Source organism: Poeciliopsis prolifica, unplaced genomic scaffold (assembly GCF_027474105.1).
Source record: "Poeciliopsis prolifica strain line A6 unplaced genomic scaffold, Auburn_PproV2 SCAFFOLD021, whole genome shotgun sequence".
In the NCBI taxonomy this organism is placed as follows: domain Eukaryota; kingdom Metazoa; phylum Chordata; class Actinopteri; order Cyprinodontiformes; family Poeciliidae; genus Poeciliopsis; species Poeciliopsis prolifica.
In genome coordinates, this window is record NW_026562396.1 from 79023 (window position 1) to 100095 (window position 21073).

Here is a 21073-nt window from a genome sequence, read left to right on the forward strand (position 1 = left end):
TGTGTGTGCACACAATTGAGCTTTGGATCACAAATATTTTTTCTCTTGATCTCAATTTCCAGGTAGAGAGGAGAAATAATGGATACATTGATGTTAGTAAGTCCTCTCAGTTCTGAAGCAGCAAAGCTGCCACAGGTCATCACAATCATGTTTGAGTCACTATGATGTTTGGCCTAAAATTACCAGTTTTATGCCAGATGTGTTTGGACAAACATATTTTACAGTCCATAAAATAAGTCTTGAGGATCATCAAGCTTTTCCTTAAAAATAGAAAAGTATGTAATTTTTTGGTCATTTTTTTCTAACTTCCACATAACCTGTTTGCTCTTTTAGTAAAGTCATAAACTGTTCTCGATTGTACTATCATAATGTTGGTAGGTCAGCCACTCCTGAGAAAGTTCACCAATGCTTTTTTTCCCCCATTTGCAAATATTGTCTCTCTCTATGGTTAATTGGAGTCACAAAGCTTTAGAAATTGCTTCATAATAGAAAACAGATGTTAGTAACTTAGATTTTTATCTGATCCCTATTTCTCTAGATTAGACCAAGGTCTGGCTTCGGAATCTGGACCAGACAATTTGGTTAATCGTTAATGCATCACTAATAAAAGAAGAAAGTGCATTATCAGACATGAACAGGTTAATTTGGACATTTTTACCTCCTGAATAAATGAAATAATCTAAAAACTGTTTTGCATTTACTCGTTATATTTGTACATTTAGTTTGATGATTTAAAACATTGGTGTGACAAAAAAAAAGAGGTGATCTTTAAGAGGGCATTAATGCCGTGTACACACCTTAAAATAAATGGAATCAGCAACGAGCAAATGTCAGAGAATCATCTGAGATTAAAATATGCACAGAAAAATGCTGGAGTTTTTTGTGCATTTTTTGCTGTAGCACTGAGTGAAGACAGAGCTTTGACTGTGCTGCTATATGTCAGCTTGGGGCAGTGGGCATAAATTTCACAGACACCCTTTGTCAGTAATGCAGCAGAATATGTAGCACCGAAAGAGGAATAATGACTGTTCATGTCATTAGTGGGTCAAGAATCATAAGAATTCTACTTTTGTGACATATAATCACTGGTTTCATATAAAAGAAATCCTTTCGTCCATGCCAGGTTTCTCAATAATGTTCTGCGGTATTTCAGCTTGTATCAGTTATAGCCTATAATAATAATATGCTGCGCCTACACACTAACTTATAAAAAGCTCCAGCAACTCGTGTTGTACTTCACTCAAAATACATCTGGCACTCAGCATCTCGAAAACCACTTCCACATTCTTTACAGCAACCAAAACATAAGCTATTTTAGGGAGAAATCGACTCTTCATACAAAAGTACAGAGTACTGGGCATCAAAACTCACATGTTTACATGTGTCTCTGGATTTCAGCACATTTTTCATTTCTTAGTTTACATCCGGTAAACTAAGTGATGAATAATATTCAGTTCACCAATATCTTAGCCCTGTTAGGGATGCAAGTTGCAGTCAATAACACACTAAAAATAATGCACAAGTAACATGTACAGGTGCATCCCAAAAAGTAGAATATCATTGTAAAAATGTATTTATTCCAGTATTTATTTCTAATCTATTGTACAGTGCATGAGGGTACTTTTAAACAGGCCATCTATTTTTTAATTGGTTTTATGCAATATTTTAATTTAGATGTAATTGTTTTATGACATTCTGAATTTCTGAGATGCACCTGTTATAAAATAGTTATGACAGAAACTTGTGGTTTTCTCTCATAGTTTGTAGTTTATTCCATTACAGGCAGGGCAGTGAGGGAAAGGGATTAAATACATTCTCATCGTGGGGCAGGAAAGGAAGGGATGCAAACCAGGTAAACATGGACAAGACATAGTTGAATTATTTCTTTTTCAATATAGACGAATTTGTATCTGCCAATAGTCTGAATAAATAGCTTCTTTTTCTTCTACGTGTCAGTACTGATCTTTTCAGGTAGTCTTATAGTTATATAGTTGTTCTCTACATGACTCTATTGGAACTCATCTTACAGACATCTGCATAAATAAGTACACATAAAAGACAGTGCTGTACACATCACAATGGAAAAATGGTACTTTCTTTTTGCAGAGTTTAGTGTATGAACAACTGCAAACAAAGCTGCTGCTAGAAGGAACCGTCTGGTCCAACAGTAGTATGTCTATCAGGACTGTGTAGGTTGATTTTAAACCGGCTTGACCAGTCCGCTGCGAGCGATCGCAGCAGATATAATTTAAGAAGATGTGCATATAGCTAGTGAGACTCGGACTTGGTAGTGGCATGGCACCAAATGATTTGTGAAAACAAAACAAAAAAAAAAAACATTGTGCGCGAGCCATGGCAAAATGTTTACATGCCACTGACAAACAAGGGAACAAAGGCTTAATTATAGATAATGTCCTGCATTTAGGAAGAGCTTCCCTAAAAACTGAGATAAGAAAACACCGACATCAAACCAGTCTGTTGCAGGATAATCAAACCATTAAATATAGTGTTAAATGTGAAAACATTTACTGTACTAAAGAATGCAAAACATTAGCAACTTGTCACACTCAAAGTGATATAGACAACTTGATGTCATTTGTGAATTCAGTCCAACTTCAAGGATGATGAACCGGTTTAAAGGGAAGTAAACACTTTGACTTCTAAAACTGAAAGCACCTTCAGAAAAGGAAACAAAATGACGTCCTGATGCACTTTTACCTCTAATTAGCCTCTCATAAGCTTGTGTTAATGATGGCTGCGATACGGTGATTATTTCTGGACACATTCAGAGCGTATTTACTGTGACTTGATGACAAGACTTGTTCTGTACAAGCCATGCTACTTTAAATGCATAAAGCATGCAAACTCTGACCTGGGCACATTGCTAAGAGATTTTTAAAGAAAATTATACAGCAATTTTAAGACAATTTGTTATTAGTTCGAACCCAACGTGCAGCAGTCTTGTTTTTTTGTTGTTGTTTTTTTTTTTTTTACATGAAAAGTATGGCAGCGTTTTAATGTCAGGATGACATTGTCTACATGTTGTTGTTTAACAGTCTATATGGGAACTGATAGAACTTGAAATGAAATATTGAACTGAGCCTGTGTTTAAATAAAGTAGTATCCTTAAACATAAAGAAAATTACATTTCATAAATACATTTGGCAAGACAATTTGTTATCTTTTCTTTTTTGGCAAAAGGGGTAAACTGAGCAATATGTGTGCAATAGTAACAAAATGTCAATCTAAGTGGCTTAGTGACAAGTTCTCCATCGGAATAACTTAATAAAAAAAAGTTGTCATGCATTATAAAGTGTAACCAAAAGACTCTAAAAACATCCATAGGCATCTGTAATAACTTTGTCACAATCACTTTATGTTTAAGACACATGTATTCTCACCAACATAACACACTCTCTTTCTCCAAGTCAGTTCTTTGTAGACCTGAGGAACATTTCTTATTGTTTTTTTTTTCACTTCTGTTTATAAACAAATATGTCCCATCTTCACATTCTGGATTAAAAATCAAAAACAAAAAAAAAAAAGATAAAACCAAACAAAAGCTGTACAAGCTTTCAGAACTGCTGAAGATGCAGGAAGAGGTCCGGTACACCAACCCAGATGATGTGCCTTTGCTAACCGTTTCTACAGCATTAGTTTCAGATTTCCTGCTCAGTTAACGATTCCCCCTTTGCATTTGCTAAATCAGGGACTGGATGAAATGCAGAAATGTTCCCATGTGGGTCAGACGATATTGTTCTGGATTGGCATTGTGAAGCTACAGTTGTGAAGCAGCACAGCCGCCTGGCATGCAGAGAGAGGTATCTTCTTTTTTGTCATTGCAATACTGTGAAAATGTCCCCTGAGTTCAAAGGGGACACCTGAAGAATGGATATGGTGTACCTGTTGGTCCCTTAAGTTCTGTCACTGGATCTCTGATGAGTGATTGCATTTCACTCCATGCGTGTGTTGTGATATGTTTGAAAGTTTGAATCACCAGACCTCTCAACTTACAGCACAACAGAGCCTTCAGCATATTAAACCATTGATGATAGTGTATTCTCTTCAGGACAGTGGCAAGGGCTGGATGTTCGTAGGGAGTGAATGGTTGGCGGAGCACCCTCGCTTGGCGAAAGATCGTTGAGCTCCTCAGAGGATGAGAGAGGAAAGGATGGAGACAGTGATATGCCTGAAGAGGGATCAGCAGATCCAGCAAAAGTGCGTGGAGGCTTGGGAACAAGGTTAGGCTCGAGTGTTGCTCTGGCCAGCAGCTGTGCATCATCCAGGTGTTGTCCATCTCCGAGACATTCACCCTGTCCAAAAGAACCCCTACCCGACTCCGACTCCCCGTCAGACAGGTCCAGAGGCGGTGAGCTGCTGCCGTCCAGTCTGAAGAGAGAGTCTAAGTACTGTGCAAACTCTAGCACAGCCTGACTGGGGTTCCCATTTGTTAGCTGGGGTGGAGCAGTAGAAAGGGCTAGACTGGTTTCTTCCCCCAACATTTTCTGTGTCATCTCCAGCTCCAAGTCCTCTTTTTTGCTATCCATTAGTCTGGAGTCAATCTGTGGGCTCAGAGGAGTATTTGGAGTGCTTCCTGGGCTGTAGACACCAGGCATCTGATCCCCATCACTAATCATTGTTGGAGCTGCATTAGACTCATGTTTGAAAGGCTGAACACACTGATTTAAAAGAGCTGGGGTATGAGGTCCACTGTAGCATGGAGTGGCAGGAGAAAGCCTCATAGGGTAATCTGGAGTGGAACTGGATTCGTGTGGGGTAAAGAAGGGTCCAACCTCACCTAGGTGCTCTGGTGTTGTCGGGCAGAGGCAATCTGCAGCCAACAATTCAGTACGAGAGCTGAGAGATGGGTTTTCCTCTGGTATTGGGGCATCTAACGGGAAAGGTAGGCTACCCAACATCGGCGAGCCCCGGAAGGCCGCTGATGAGCGCCGGGAATCCAGGCTGTAAAGAGACTCTGCATCTGAGAGACTCTCCATGACGGCCAGTGGTGCCTTACGGTCCCTCAGCTCCACCACAAGGCGCTCGCGTGCTCCACGCAACACTACAGGAACTGGAGGAGGAGGGCACTCAGAGAAACCATCCAGAGATATCTCAGACTGGGCACAAGAACTGGAGGACAGGAAAAGAGAGGGCAGGAGAGGGATGACAAGGACAAGAGGAGAGTGGGGGACCCAGAACACAGGATAGACAATAAAAGTGGGTCAAAACAACTTTTGGCGGGTTAAAGAAGGGAGGGAAACAGGTGTTAGTATTGACGCTATATCTACATTCTCCAAACTATGTGCCAGAGGGAACATATTAAGTCGATGGAAGAAAACACACAGACATCAGACTAAGAAGACCAAGGGTGCTGATCATTTTGCTCATGCCTCCTTGTGTCCATGAAGAGGATATTGTTATTTTTATGACAAAACAACTCAAAGAAAGGATGTCTCATATCCTTTCATTTCTTTTTTAACCTCTTTACATGGAGTATCTGAAACAAGGACAAACATTTGCATAATGAGAGGCACCCATGGAGCGCGTGCTCGTAGTGCATGTATGCTCTTGGATTAGCATCATATGCAAAGGATAAAATCAGATTTCAAACATTACTACGATTGGAAATTCACATTGACTTAGGACAAGGACTGAGCCAGCGAGGGCGAGGTGGAAATCGAAAACTACCATACTTTACAATTGCTCTGTGGATAGACAGCGTGCAGGCGTGCAAGAGAGAGGGGATCATATTGTGCAGAGTTAGTACTGGCATGCCTTGCTTACCGTAACAAAGGTTTTTCTCTTTTTTTTTTTTTTTAACAGACAGACAATAATTTGAGAAAACAAAGTAGTAGTTAGTATCAGTAGTATGTCTCTGAACACCACATAATTAAACTGAAGCTGCAGCCTAAGGATGAAGTTCACATGTTCATTGAGGCTCAAGCACACTTAAGACAGTGCCCGGCATACTAACCGAACGCTGCTGTTTCTGCGATGGTGGGTTGTTGTAGGTGTCGGCTCCTGAGAAGCTGCATCCACGAACAAAGTCTCAGGGTTCAGATCTACTTCTGTGGGGCTCACCATAATCTTGGCTGCCGACAACAAAGCCGTTTTTCCTTTATTGTAGTTCTCCAGAACCTGTTATTAGCACAGAGGCACACACACACGCGCGCTTGAGAGGACGTCAGAGATAAATGGCAACAGGTTTGGGGGATGTGCAATGGAGAAGGTGAAAAAGTAGCCAGGCAAGTGAAAACAGATGGAAATAAAATAGTTTATCACTTGAAACGACAAGAAACTTTCTGAAAACAACCACAAAAAAACTGGCATATTCATCAAATTACTTCCTTTTGTTTAAGTCTTTTTAAATAAAAACATGAAAATCCTAAAATGTATTTAAAAAGTCTTTAGATTACCCTCAGGAGAAAAAAATGCTTTCAACAAATGTCCGTAAAATTACACAAGACCTGACACGTTTGCACCTGATTAAAAAAAAATAGAGAAAAAAAAAGCGTTCATATAAATGAAAGTGCAATCTGAAAGATAGTTTGCAACCTGCTCAAAATGACATTAACTACACACAGTAAACATGAAATCACAGGGAGAACTGTTCAAGGCCCACATTACTCCTGTGATACAACAACAAAACATATTTCAACCTTGTGTGCTTACGAATAAATAAAAAAAATTTTCTACAAAGTAGTAACAGAGCAAACACCAAGATTGCAAATGTTTAGTGAACTTTAATGAATTAATACATAAAAAACATACACACAGAAAAATGGAATGTTAAAATTACATGCGACAGAGATAAAATACAACAAGTACAATTTAGTAAGTTAAAATGCTATTAAAATAAGGCACTTGGTTATATAGAAGGGTAAGGAGCATTAACACAACATGTTATTTGGCAACGTGCAAACCCTAAAAAAATGATGTATTCTTGATGCAATGGATATACTACTGCAAATATCCATGACCAACAACAACTACTGCATCACTTGTAACTGAATGCAGAATGAGACAAAAGACGGCAGAAATTACGCATGAATGAAGAGTGGTTCATATTCTAAAATGACACTGACAACATTTGAAGTGTTTTTCCACCTTTCAGTATTTAAATGTGTAAGTCTAAACACTGAGTTTACACCAAGTCCATGTAAGTTTGTGTTTTTTATAGAAATATGTCGACTTTGTGGGAAATGAGCAAAAAAGCAGATCAGTTTGTTTTCCACCTTTCTCTGTGAATGAAACTTGATGAAAGTTGAATATTTTAAAGAATGAAACGAGGAAATAATTATCCAGAAAGAAGCACAGCATTTACTGAAAAACCTAACCAAGAGTGTGGAAAAAAAGAGCAGTTAATGAGGAAGAAATTACATTACCATGAAAACTTTGAACACAACGAAAACTTGTTAGGTTGTGGAACAAGCGTCACAAATTTTGCACCAAGGTTCTTGACCGAATGTACAGTGGCAGACAAAAGGCTGGAAGAGAATCAAGTTATTTTTTTAAAACGTCACCAGAAAAGATAGAACATAGTTAAAAATGTCTTTGAAACAAGTTAGAAGCACATGACAAACGACACCCTACATTTGTGACCTAATTTCAAAGCTTTTCCTCGCTCACATTTAAAACGTTAATTGCCCAAATCTTGTAAACTTGTCAGTTAAATCTCCCCACTTTCTGCTTTTTCCCCAAAAAAAAGCTGTGATGCCTTGTTGCATTTAACCATTGGTTTATGTGGAAAATGCAGCTAAGCAATGGACGACTTCAACAAGTTAGTCTCAACTTTACTACCACTGGGATTCCTCTAGTGAGAGGTCTTTTGTTGTTTTTATAGTGGGAGAAAAGGGAATGTCTTTCTTTTAAAAAAGTCATTCCACTCTTCTAAAGTCGCCCTAAAAGCCAACACCAAAACAGTCACAAAGCTGTCTGGCCTTTTCATCACATCACAAATAAGCAACAATAAATCCAAGTGCATAAATTGGCATTTGAACTGACAAATAACTTTAATACTGTTATAAAGTTTGGATAAGATTCCCTTATCTTACAGCAAACTGCAAACCACTGGAATTTGCAAGGAGCTCTATTATGGTACCTTGAGCGGCTCATTTTCAGTCGGAGTAAAGTTTGACTCAAGAGACTGCCCTTCAAAAGGAGGGGTAGATATCACATCTTCATCAGAGTAATGGATGCATGGCACAGATTTGGTTTTTGCTAGTGAGCATGAATCGTTTTCATCGGGAAGAGCTCCTGTGTGAGGGTGCGAGGAGATGTTAGAAAGTGACACGGCAGACATCAAGCACGGCTGGGAAGAAGAGGTGCACTCTGACAAAAGAGGAGGTGGAGAAACAGACTCGGCATCTGGAAAAAAGAGAGAAGTGTGGCCGGTTGGACTGATGGAGACCGCTTCGTTTTCTGTGTGGGATTCAGTGCCAGACAGGTGTTTGTGGGCGATGGAGGAAGTATCAGATGGAAGAGGTCTGGGGTTTAGCTCTTTTAGTGGGGTTATAAACAAACTGGTGTTGCAGGATGACTGACTGACTTCCAGTTCCTCCAGTTCCAATTTTTTCTGCTCTGGAAGGGGACAAAATGGTTCCAGTACCTGTTGAAACACCAGACATATCACACCAAAAACTGGGAACAAAAGGCAAATACACACATCCAAAATCAAACTAATCTACAGAACTTACAACACCCGTACACAGACAGGGATATAAAGTCTCCAGCCACAAAAGTGCAAACCCCATAGTCGGATCCTTCACATGCAGACACACACATTGACAGCTTGTTATCAAAACAGTCGTTCAACACCCTAGAAGAACAGAAAAGACCACGAACCAACTGTGACAGAACAGTTCCCATGCTTTGAGGACCGAAAAAAAGAAGAAAAAAAAAAAGACAAAAAGGTGAAGTTGTGGGTTAGGGATTAATATCCACAAAGAAACCTATCAATAAACTTATAAACTTTTGACTGCTTCTGCATACAGTTTTAAAAAATGTGTGGACTAAAACATCAGAAGAGCAATATGGCTACCATCTATCAATTTCAATTTTATTTTAAAGGATTTACTTCCTATGCACAATAAAGATACAGTTATATTAGAAAGCAACCAGATAACCTTAATGGAATTAAAAGGCTGATCAATCAATTTCAGTGCTTTAAGAACATGGTAGGTATTTTCAACCTTCTGCTGTATTTGACAGTCTGTCATTCTACAACTTAAATTACTCCCATTTATAGGAAAAAAAAAAAAAAAAAAAAACACATTATCTTTTTTGTTAGAAGCATCTGATACATGTTCACCATCAATTTAATTACCCAGCACTGGAAGTTAAGAGCAAAACTGGACAGACAATTTGAAAAACAGTTGGAGAGAGAAATGTAAACATGCAAAGAATGAAACAGACCTTGTTCAGGCCCTTCATAACCATGTGGGGCATGTGCTCGTTCAGCATGGCAGGCGATATGATGACCTCGTTGAACCCCTTGTTGTCTCCCCACAGCGCAGAGTACGTCGGCTCCTCCTGTCCACAACTAGAGAGGCAGAAATCCATCAAATTCACAACACATATCAATTTTTTTCAACATACTGCAAAAGGCAAGTACAAAAGTTTTTTGTGAAATTCAGCAAGTATATAGAAAAAACTATTCAGAGAGAAATGTGTTGAAGATTGGATCACAAATCTCTAAAATGAAGCTTGTTGGGTATTTTTTCTCCTCTGTTCTTACAATCTGCATAATAAATGAGATATGCTCTGAATGGAGACTTGGAACATTTACATAAATGTCTAAAAGTATGTGAGTAACATCTTATGCGAATAAAATGATGAGGATATTTTCTACAATAAAAAATGTTTTCAGCAATTTTTTAAATTTATTTTTATTTTACTTCGAAGACTCTCCAGTCGTCCTTAATGTGACATAAAAGCTTTCCAAGCTTGAAAAGATGACATATTTTTGACTCAGTTTTAATTCAGTTCTTGTATATGGCTGCATTCAGAGCATTCGTTTTTTCCTTCAACAGAGGAGACATGAGCCCCAAATATTGCCAGTGTATTAAACAACCAAGACCTGATGGATATCTCATGATTTCTCTTTGACCTTTGACTTTCTAAATCCTAAACTTTGGGTTTAGGATTTAGATACTGTTTGTGTGTTTTGGACATTATTTTTATGATAAACACTCGAGTTTTATATAAATATTGGAAAACCAGGTGCATGTTTTCATGTTTCAGTCCAAACATACTTGTGAGTTGACAATTTGATTACAAAAGACAGGACATTAAGAAAAAGCATGACTCGTGTCCACCAATGCACATCTTCAAAATCTTCCCAAAATGTACTGGAACTGCATTGTTTTTAGAACTTGTTGAATAGTTTTCTGACCATGACTCTGGTGGATGGTTGTGCACCACATGGATGATCCTGCCAGGAGGGTAGAGCGGAGTGGAGGCTGAGAGGGCAATGCTCAGGTCACTGGGGTGTAGCCATAGACGACTGCTGGGGGGTGCCGCAGGCTGAGATGGAGGATCGTCATCCTCTACTGGAAGCTCTGATTTGGGGATGCATTTGGTGCCTCCCACAATGATCCTCCACTGTCATGAAAATACAGATATTACTTTTCATGTCAATACTATTCATTCTTTCTTTATAAAGCAGTTTGTTTTATAATTGGTTGAAAAAACTGTATTTATGTGGACTAATTGACCAAAAAAATATGTCAATAAAGTTAAGTTAGAGTTATCTTTTATACTACAAAAACTGAAATTACCTTTGGCTTGTTACTTTTCTGTAAGACTTCCAAAAGGTGTCTTCTAAAACCCTCCAACTGGGACAGGCCGAGCCTATGAAAGACAAGAAGCTTTAGCGGTAATACTGGTGGAAGTTAATCACAATATATTTGATTCATTAGTAGAAATACCTTGGTACGAGGTCTTTTCCTAATACCACAGATGTGACAAATTCTTTGGAGTACTCCATGGCATCCTCACTGGACAAACAAGACAACATGAGAAACTTGAATATTGTAAACAGCTTGTCTGAAGAGTGGGAAGGGTCTGAGTCAAAAGAACACTTCCTACTTCTGCAAACAGTAAATTTGTGCACAAAGGGATTATCTGTGTTTTTCAATAGAACTTTAATGAACTTAGACAAATCCAGAATTTGACATAAAACGCATTGAAACTGCAGCATTTCTGATGTTCAACACCATAATTTTCTTCCTTAAAAGGAACTAAAACTCTGTGAAATTTGAAATAAAGAAATTTGCCCCACATATGCATTTCTTCTCCTTTTACTTTTTTGTTACTTTGTAATTTAGCAACATTGAATTTTTTTCTTCCAAAAAATTTCAGTCATTTTGTTTAAAGCTCTTCATAGCTGCAATATAAATAGCTTCATTCTCATATCCACCAGGATCCTGTTGCATAACTCCAGTGGTCTTAGGTTGCTGTCACAGACTGATGACTAGACATTCCAACTTTGTTTTTCTTTCTTTTTTTTGAGAACTGTCATCACACTACTGATCCATGAGCTCCCTCCAACTCCTAATAAATAAAATAATCCTAATTGAAAAATACATTATGTAATTATTTTCATTTTAATTTTAGACCATAATAACAAAAGCTTGATCTGAAATGTGTAAAATTGTAAAAAATAAAGAAAAACAGAACAAATCTTGGGGGCAGATAGCTTTTCAATCTCTGTCAGTTTCACAGTCTAACATCACATCGTTCTACATGGCTCTAAATGAGCTTTGTCATATGTTACTTTTATTCCCCCATAGCACTGGAGTGACACAATTTATCATTTAAAGCATTTGAAGTCTTTATTCTATCTCTACTGAACAATGCTAAGTTGACTGTGCAAGATGCAGTTCAGTGCAGTGCAATGAAGGTAATGTGATTCTGTACTATGCATCTTTCATTGATAAAAGAATGGATAACGTTGCATATTTGTGGCATGCAAAACCTCAAAATCCATTTTCATAGCAGCCAGGCTGAAAGTGAACTCATCTAACTGCATAACCTGTTGACAGTCCATTTCATTACCACAGTAGCCCTGTAGACTCTTTATCTAATAAGCTCCAAGGTAACATTAAATGCTCTTCTAGGATGTTAACATGTCTTGGTCACAATTCTCTGGTGGTTCTTTCCAAAGCTGTCAACTATTTTTGACAGCTTTCTATAGAACATAAATATAACAGAGACAATTATCGCTACTCTCACTGTTAAGATTTCTACATAAAAATAGGAAACAATCATGAAGCCTATAGAGGTTTTACAGTTGCCAGAAGTGTTTCAGATGCATTTTACATGAGATTATTTCAACAAAACATCAAACAAACACATCAGATAAATAAGTTCATTAATTTTGAATGTATTCTTAAATATATAAAAGGACAAATATTAGTTCATATACATGTATTATTTACATTCAAATTCTGCACAAATATTTAAACAATTATTACAATATTTTATAGTTTCGGTACATTAATCTGGACTGATTCTGAGCTCTTCTCGAGGACATTCCAGAGATTTAGAATTAAGATGCAACAAGCAACTTAAGTAAAAGTTGTTTATTGTGCAGTAGTGACATACAAATGATTTTTTTTTAAACAAACAAACAAAAAAACCCCACTCCATTTCAAAACATAAACACAACAATTCTACCTCATTTAAGCATTTAATGACTTCTTCAAATATTCCAACAGAACTGGGCTCACTTTTATAAAATGAAATGAAACAGGCTGAGTTACCTTAGAAGGCCACCAGGTGGAGAGTAAGAGTAGCAGTGGAGTGTGGGATACTGAGGTCTGAGCAGGAAGGAGAGAATAGCAGCAGTGCCCGCACCAAGAGAGTGGCCGACTATCACCAGCCCATAATGCATGGTGCCCTTACTCTGTGGGAGAACGAGTCATTATACTCACTACAGCACACTATCAGCCCAACAAAGAGTCACTCTCAAATCAAGCCTCTTCAGCTCTTGGCATGATATCTTCTTAGCACAAAGATTAATTTTATGGTAATTTTACACATTTAGTAAAGCTTTGAATAAGATACAGCAGTTAATGTGAGCACACAATCGAAACAGAATCCCTACTGCACCAGTCATATTTTACACTGTATACTGAGTCACGCACCAAGTCTCTTCCAAAAGCTTGTGACAAGATCATTTCCTGCTCCAATTTCTTCTTAATGTATTCTGCTGAGTAAACCATTCCCTGGAGAGAAATAGAAAAAGATTCAATAGATAGAGGGCAGTAAAAAGATAGAGAAAAATGAAAAGGAAGTCATTCATCTCTTTTCACAATATCCAAACCAATTACTCTGCAGTTAACATTTAATACGACCCCTTCCCATCCTCTGGAAAACAGAGAGGGAAAATGCGAGGGAATCTGAATCACCTTGGAGTCGTTCAGTTTCTCACCTTGTGACCAAGCCAGGTCCCATGCTGCCCCTCCACAGGCAAACGCTCAGAGTCTCCCGTCAGATCAGTCAAGGCATCCTGATTCGTACAAGACAAATGAGGTGAAAAAAAGGGAAGAAAAAAATAACTAAATCAATGGAAATGGCAATATAAATCATGGAGCAAAAGAAGTTGCAAAGATAATCCCCTCACCTAAATGAGCAGAGAGTATAGAAAATATATTAAATACATTAAGTTCTTCATCGCCAGTTTGTTTCCAACACTTCTTTAACAAAACAAAACAATAGTGTTGGCTCATATAGCTTGTCACTTAACTTGGTTATTGAAACCCTTAATATTCTTTAATTGATGGTAGGGCATTGTGTTTTTACTTCATGTTGTATATCTTTGGCCAAGTCGATCATACGTTTTCTCCCCCTAAGCATTTTTATCTTTGTTATACAATAAACCCATTATAAATTTCTTAGTTCCTAATCAGTTCCTATCTGAAACATCATAGCGATCTTCCAACATGCTTAAATAAGAGCATGTAGGACATTTCTCTAAGAGTGGACAGTCACGCTCTCGGTCTTTATGTGATGGGTGTGGGAGTTTCAGAGTGTTTCAGTGAAATATGAAGATTTCATCTGTTGTTAAAGGTGTTAGATCTTAGAAGTGCTAATGAGGGTGGAAGCATCTAACATAAGAATTAAAATATATATCTTTATGAATAATGGATCAAAAAAAAGAAAAAACACCTTTGGTGAAAGGGTTCCTCTGATACTGATGACAACTTTCTTCTTCGCATGATCCACTGCCACAAAGAACGGAGTCTCGTAAACCTGTTTGAAACACGCACAACACAATAAGTGCTAAATGCAGGTTCATGTTAGGAAAATTAGGAGACATTCTCATGTCACCACACAACTGAAAATATCACCGAACAGTGGCACTAAGCTCCTGGGATGTTTCTCCTTTTTACGTGGCCTGAGTGTGTGTAAAATGAACTCAATGTAATCAAAATAAATTACTACTGTGCAAACTTCTACTTTGATGTATTTTATGGATTGGAAAAGGTGGGTTTTCACTTCTAGTCACCTTGAACCAGAGCACCTGTTCCACAGAATTTCCTTGTCCCCTACCTGGTTTGTGACAAACTGCAGAAAGTGGATTCCTTTGGTATTCTATCTTCAACTCTCCAACTGAACCCAGATTTGTGGAGTGTATCAGTAATAGTTGTCTTGTCTCCCACCTGTGCTACAGCTTACTACGACTCCCCAGAGTCTTCATCAGAGAAGCAACCAAGAGGCTTCTCTGATGAAGCCTCTTGCTTAAATTTGCATTTATTAGTTTTTACATAAAATTGTAACTTATAATTCATAATCAGAAAGCAGCTCTAAAACTGTTGCCTGAAAGTTGTGCACAACCTGTACCTGTCCCTGTTGCATTAACAAGTAATGATGTTTGTTTAGCCTTTAAGAAAGTGAACTTTGAGGAGAAGAGAAATACAATTAATCACAAAAAAAGGTAATATATGCAGGACGGCACAATCCACTGGCATGTGACTCACAGATGGGAAAAAGTAGAAAAAGGAAAAAGTTACCACCAGATATAATTTGTATGATGGGAGCGCAAGAGAACATGTTTAAATGTCAAAAGAAGATCTTGTCGGTATTTCTGCTGAGTCCCATCGTTCTAAATTTAATAAAAGAAACATACTATAACTGAGAATCCCCCTTTAAAGGACATAAAGCAGCTCTTGAAGCTTTTCAACTGTATATATTCTTTCAGTGTTTTTCTTTTCTGTTTAAATGTACACATTACAACCCGGTACTAGAACAACTGAGTGCAGAGGAAAACAACCTTACCACAAAAGACAAATTGGAGTCTCATTGACAGAAAACTGACCGTTTGCTTGGTATGTCAAAGGCTTAATTATGCTGCCGCTGCTGGCAGAATAATGAAGGGATCAGAATAAATCGGTCACAGCAAGTGCTTTCAAACTGTAGATTGAGTTCCAGAATAAAATCATCAGCATGCATTCAAATTCAGCTCTCTGACCATCTCTGTTACTGTCATAAAGGGACATCAGTTCCTACTCGCTCTGTCCTCACACATCTCCCACAGAAGAGAATAAAGGTACAGCGCTGTGTCGAGCAGGCTGTCTGAAAAGAGTTATAGTTCCAGCAGCAAGCAGACCGGCACCTCACGGCGCAACTCTCTTCTTAGCAATCAAGGCCTTTTCCATCCTGGCACAGTGCACTGTCTTAAGTCAGTGAATTTATAAATGGAAACACAGTGCTGGTTAACCTCACTGAGAAGCACTCGGCTCTGGAAATTAGTGGCTCAAGAACAAGTTTTAGTATTGGTATAAAAATATCTTTGCAATGCAATGAGGAAACTATTTACTCACTATTCTAGAATATTAAAAATGGCAGATAAAAAAAAAAGCTCAACTTCTCTTCTAATTATGTTTCGACCGCATTTTACTATGGCTCACAGATAAAACTTATTGGACATCATTTTAATTATGTTCTAAAAATTGTCAGAGCTGTGACAAATTTATGACAAAGATACATTCATCATCACCTTGTGAAGTGACTCCAATTACTGCACTCACGCAAAACTGCTGGTCCACCTTTTCCAAAAGGGGGCGTCAGCATTCAGGCAATTTAGGTAAATGGGGTATGGATGAAGAATAAATTGTCTTGTCACATTAACAGTTTGGAACAACATTTGTTTAACTGTGAGCTTCTTCAAATGCTGAGAGCATTTGCAGTTTTGCAACCCTTGACTTACACAGGATGTGAACAGCTCTCACGCAGCCTCCATCATCTCAGCTACTACAGAGTCAAGCTAATGTCATAAAGATAAGATGCAAACGAAGAACAAAATCCACACCTCAATCCAAGGAGCGATTATGCTGACCCACTGTTTTACATAGTATTTGGTAGGCAAAGATTGTGTCTTGTTTACAGTGTTGCATGCATTTCTGTGTTGTACCATGTGCAAAACTATTCATAACCCTCCTTTCAGTTTATTTTATATTATTTATTTATTTTTTACATTTTGTCTCATGACATCCACAAATTCCATTGTATTTTATTGGGACTTTATTGAACAGACTAACATTATGAAACAGAAAAACGATACATGGTTTTTAAAATGAATTGAAATAAGAATCTGAAAGGTGTGGTGTGTATTTGTAGTTCGCCACCCAGAGTCAATACTGTGTAGAATCATCTTTCTCTGTAATTAAAGCTCCAACTCATGTTTCTACGAGTCTTACACACCTTTAGAGTTTAAATATTTGCCCTTTCTTCTTCGTACAACATCTCAAGATTCTCGATTTCATTCCATTACAACTTTGGCTGCAACAGAATGATTGTGATGGCTTCTGATAATGTCTTTTAGGTAAGTGAACTCCCACTCTAGGCTCAAGTCTTTCCTGGCTTCCAATTAGTCCCATTAAACCAGTGAACCTTCTTCCACATTATTGCTGTGTCTTCTACATGGTCGGTTGTAAATTACAATCTGAATATTTTTGGGTGTCTTTAACACAGACCTACTCATTGTCACTTTTATGTCAGGTTTACGAATGCTTTTCTCATGTAGGAAGTGGTCGACTGCACGCTGGTTTAAAATCTATTATTATGTATGCATTGCTCACTGGAAGAGTGGGGACTATGCTGTGCCGTGCCAAAGTGTGAGTGCTGCCTCAAACGTTGAAATTATTTTCTGTGATCTCATATGGGTGGTTCAAATCAAAAACACAAAACCATACATGTCCAGCAAGAAACAGGAAAAGCAGGCAATATCAGTAAGGAGCTAAAACACGTGATTAGAGATATTGAAACCAATTTAAAAAAACAAACTGCTATTTGGATGAATATATCTGACCACTTGTGGGTAAAAGGTGACATTAAAAGGCAATATCAATTAGATGTGTCTTTATATTACAAAAATTGTAGCATAAGTGAGTATAGGGAGTCACTATACTTCTGTCAACATCAATTGCCCTCATTAACATATTTGCTTACACCCTGCTCAGCAGGCCTCTCCTGTTCTTGGCTCTAGTTTCATGGTGAGAGCAGCTTGTTGGATTTTCTATGTAGAAGCTGCCTCATAATTGTGCCTTCAACAGATTCTGCCACATGAGCTACAGATCTCTGCAGCTCCTCCAGAGTTACTTTTGGGATCTTGAATGTTTCTGGCCTATTAGAGTATTAGAGCAATAGGACAATGAGAAGTTTTGCTTCCATTTCATTTTGTTGTTATTTTGTGTTGGCTCATTACATAAAATCTCACAGTGAAGTTTTGACTGTAACATAACCAGAGTTGCAAAAAAGGCTCTCTATATTATCTGAAAAACAGGGGTAACACCACAATTTCCTTCTGCAAGGGATTTTAAATAATAAATTTGGCTGATATTGTGGAACCCCGGTACAGCATCCATCCCTCATTCAGACAAGGAAATAAATCTTACAACACTTCTGGCTACTTATGGTCTAGTTGCTGAATTACTCACAGCATCGTGGCAGGATGTGTAGACAATGTGAACCTGCTTGAGATCCCTATCAAGGAAATGTCTCCGTATGGCAAGGACATTGCAACCGCAGCAGTTGTCCTCCTCCACTGTGACGGACTGAGACAACCGTGAGCTAGACACCGACGTGCAGCTGGACACAAAGAGAACGGTAACAGGGGGAAAAAACAGACCGGTGTTAGATTGTTCAGCAGACTGCAGATGAAGTGGACAGAATAGAAATGCAGCAACAGCAAGTAAGATAACAGGGATATAATTAGCATCCCAGCGCAGGAAATCTGGGTACGGGCATGTGATAAATTCAACACCGCTTGGGTCAGTGAGTGGGTCTGACTGGAGTGGTATTGTCTCGGTGGATTACCACTTGGCAAGTGTTGACGCATGCGAAATTTGATCTGGGCTGAAGAGGCTCAAGAGACACAGAAACCAAATAGATATAAATGTGTGGGTGTGTGTTTGAGTACTTACGGACAGGAGCTGGCGAGGCGGCACAGCCCACAGCCAGGCTTCCTCATCAGGTACATGGGCCAACCGTATGCAGCCAGGGCAAAGAGCATATAATAACACACCTCCTTGTACATGTGCATCTCCACCTTGGAGGCAAATGCACAAAATTTACATCAGAGTGAGTGCAACAGGAAAAACAGCATGTCTTTCAATTACATCAAGTAGAAATGTTATCTTTGTAAACATTTCCACTTGTAAATGTAACAAGACCAGAACATGAGCAAAAATCAGGAAAAGAAACTCACAGAGTTTTTGAGGTCCAGATACCTAGTACTACGAGTAACTGGTATTCCTGACAAGAATGCGATAATGTCATTGTTGGCCTGTAGACCAAAAAGAAAAGCAAAAGTTATGTTTAAATTTGTATTTATTTACTTAGTTCCATTTAAAAAAAATAAAACAGGGAAATCAGAAAGAGTGATACCTGGCCCAGGATATTGGATCTTTTTGACCTCTGTGTCTGGCGGAGAAGAACCAGTCCGGCAATAATATCACTGGGCACAATGTCCAGGTCTCTGAAGAATTCTGCGAAAAGGCTGGCCACTTCTGAATATGCATCCTAGTCATGAAAGCAACAGATATCAGGATAAGGGGACAATACAAATATAACGTTTGAAAAAAATAATCACTGAAGCAGAATAATACTTTGATCACAGCAGCTTCAATGAGTGCAATATTGTAATTAGAAAGGATTGTTGCAACGTTAAGTAGGCTGCAGTATTTCTGAGGCCATACTTCAAAACTTTCTATAAAGAATAGATTTGACTAGTTGAAGGGGCCTTTAAAGCCCACAATTTATATGGATTTGGATTACCAAGATGCTAACTCTTAAGAAGAGTAATCAAGATGGAACAGAAAAAACAGTGAGGAGAATTAAATTTGATTACAAGCAATACTATCGTATTCAACAATAATGTTGCAATTTCTTGTTTTCTTTATAAAGTGCAGCTTAGATCAATATGTAACATCTCAAATAACTTGGGTGGTGCAGATTAGCCATCATTGGTCAGGGGGACAATGTAAAATGAATTAATTTACTTAGTTTGCATTGTTGTAACCAACAGCATCCTTGGAAGAAAGCCTTGTTCAAAGAAATGTAAAAAGTAATTGATTAGAGACATAGAGGCCACTTGACTCAGCATCCTGCCTCAGCAGCTTCATGGTAAATAAAAAGCAAAGGAAAACGTGGCTGGGGATCACTCCCAAATGCAACTTTGTTAACCTCTAGATAAAATAAAAAGGACCCAGTGCTAAGTTGATGGTTTCTATCATCTCCTAGAGACAGTCTGTTTCTGAGATTGCACATATTGCACATATATATTGGAGCCATTATAAACTATTGCATGTTATTCACATTTGAGCACTTGTTGGATTTCCACACACTTAAGACATTTTGTCATGATCAAACAATTCATTAAGTATTTCTGTCACTGGGATTTAAGTCCAACTTTTTATTCATTTAGAGAATAAAGTTTCACATTTCTTCTCTTAAATTTACTTCACAACAAAAAGAGAAGAGGTTCAGGAATTGATGCGACTCACCGATTGTGTATCCTGGGCTCTTGTGCAGCACATAAAGAACTTCAGTCTTCTGCTCCAGCTGCTGGCCTGGCCTTCTTCTAGTCTGTGTCTAACGACAAGAAGAACACAAAGATTTCTGTTATAGATTCGTCATACTAAGTGAGAGAGAAGACTTTAGGGAGCCTGTTTGAACCTGAGAGTGTATGTGGTTAGGTTCCGCTGACGCCGACGTGTTGCTTTGAGTTTGACAAAAGTCCGACCCGTTGGATCGAAGGTGCACATGAGGGTAATGCAAACACTGAGTATCACCAGCCAGTTACACGCAACGATTCCTGCAAAGAAAGTCAGAAGGATATTTGAATCCCAACATAAAAAGTTTGGGAATTGAAATTTTTGCTCTCATTTCTTACATTAAATAATTTTTTCCACATACCCAAAGCCAAGTTTTTTGCAGTGACATCAGAGCACGGCTGGTAATACTGGACGAGCCAGGCAATGCCTACTACAGCATACACTAGCTCAACTAGTAGAATGGCTAAAAAACAAACAAAAAACCAGAGGATTAATGTTATCATGTTAATCCAAAAATATACCATTCAGAACTAAAACTAATCGTCAGCCATAGTCTCTTACCTAGTCTGATGTAAATCACATACTGCACAGCTTCCCTGGGCTGTGTGTACAAAATGCTGCCCCTCATACTCAACCACATGATGGCGCTCTCACATATAAGGCAGCTGACAAGGATGCCCAAGTATCCCCGGCCATGGTCCACCAGCGTGACAGAACACGACAGGTCTGAGCCGTACCGAAGGCCGAAGAGAACCACGGACAGAACCACCAACCTGGGTTGGAAGAAGAAGAGCGAACTTTGTCTTTCTGCAGAGATTTACTGCCAGATCCGATAAGCAGATACAACATTCTGTGGAGTGGAGTGGGAATCCATACAGCTGCTGAAACATCGACTCACCAGATGCAGTGCAGCAAAAAAAGGAAGAGGGCGGGCAGCACCAGGTCATCACTGCCAACTGACCAGCGCCGCCTAAACATCACCATCCCAGGCATCACTGCCCTGTTATGGAAAG

At 38.5% G+C, this 21073-nt stretch overlaps 1 protein-coding gene across 2 annotated transcripts in view; it reads right to left on the bottom strand.

The window, feature by feature from the left end:
- Positions 1-1748: 1748 nt before the first annotated feature.
- The window catches only part of dagla (diacylglycerol lipase, alpha), a 38090-nt gene continuing 18765 nt past the window's right edge, over positions 1749-21073 (bottom strand). Inside the window, exons 2-21 of one of the 2 annotated variants that reach the window (XM_055045186.1) lie at positions 20959-21060; positions 20622-20833; positions 20422-20523; positions 20182-20320; positions 20010-20097; positions 18892-19026; positions 18713-18790; positions 18429-18553; positions 17943-18093; positions 14173-14256; positions 13436-13513; positions 13149-13229; positions 12765-12907; positions 10929-10997; positions 10779-10851; positions 10394-10602; positions 9415-9541; positions 5975-6138; positions 5785-5802; positions 1749-5130 (exon numbers count right to left, since the gene is read on the bottom strand). In XM_055045186.1, coding sequence (XP_054901161.1) covers positions 4038-5130; positions 5785-5802; positions 5975-6138; positions 9415-9541; positions 10394-10602; positions 10779-10851; positions 10929-10997; positions 12765-12907; positions 13149-13229; positions 13436-13513; positions 14173-14256; positions 17943-18093; positions 18429-18553; positions 18713-18790; positions 18892-19026; positions 20010-20097; positions 20182-20320; positions 20422-20523; positions 20622-20833; positions 20959-21053 — 3264 coding nt within the window. In that variant the 5' untranslated portion in view covers positions 21054-21060 and the 3' untranslated portion in view covers positions 1749-4037. The remainder of the gene's footprint in view (positions 5131-5784; positions 5803-5974; positions 6139-9414; positions 9542-10393; positions 10603-10778; positions 10852-10928; positions 10998-12764; positions 12908-13148; positions 13230-13435; positions 13514-14172; positions 14257-17942; positions 18094-18428; positions 18554-18712; positions 18791-18891; positions 19027-20009; positions 20098-20181; positions 20321-20421; positions 20524-20621; positions 20834-20958; positions 21061-21073) is intronic. The other variant, XM_055045187.1, reaches the window with a different exon arrangement.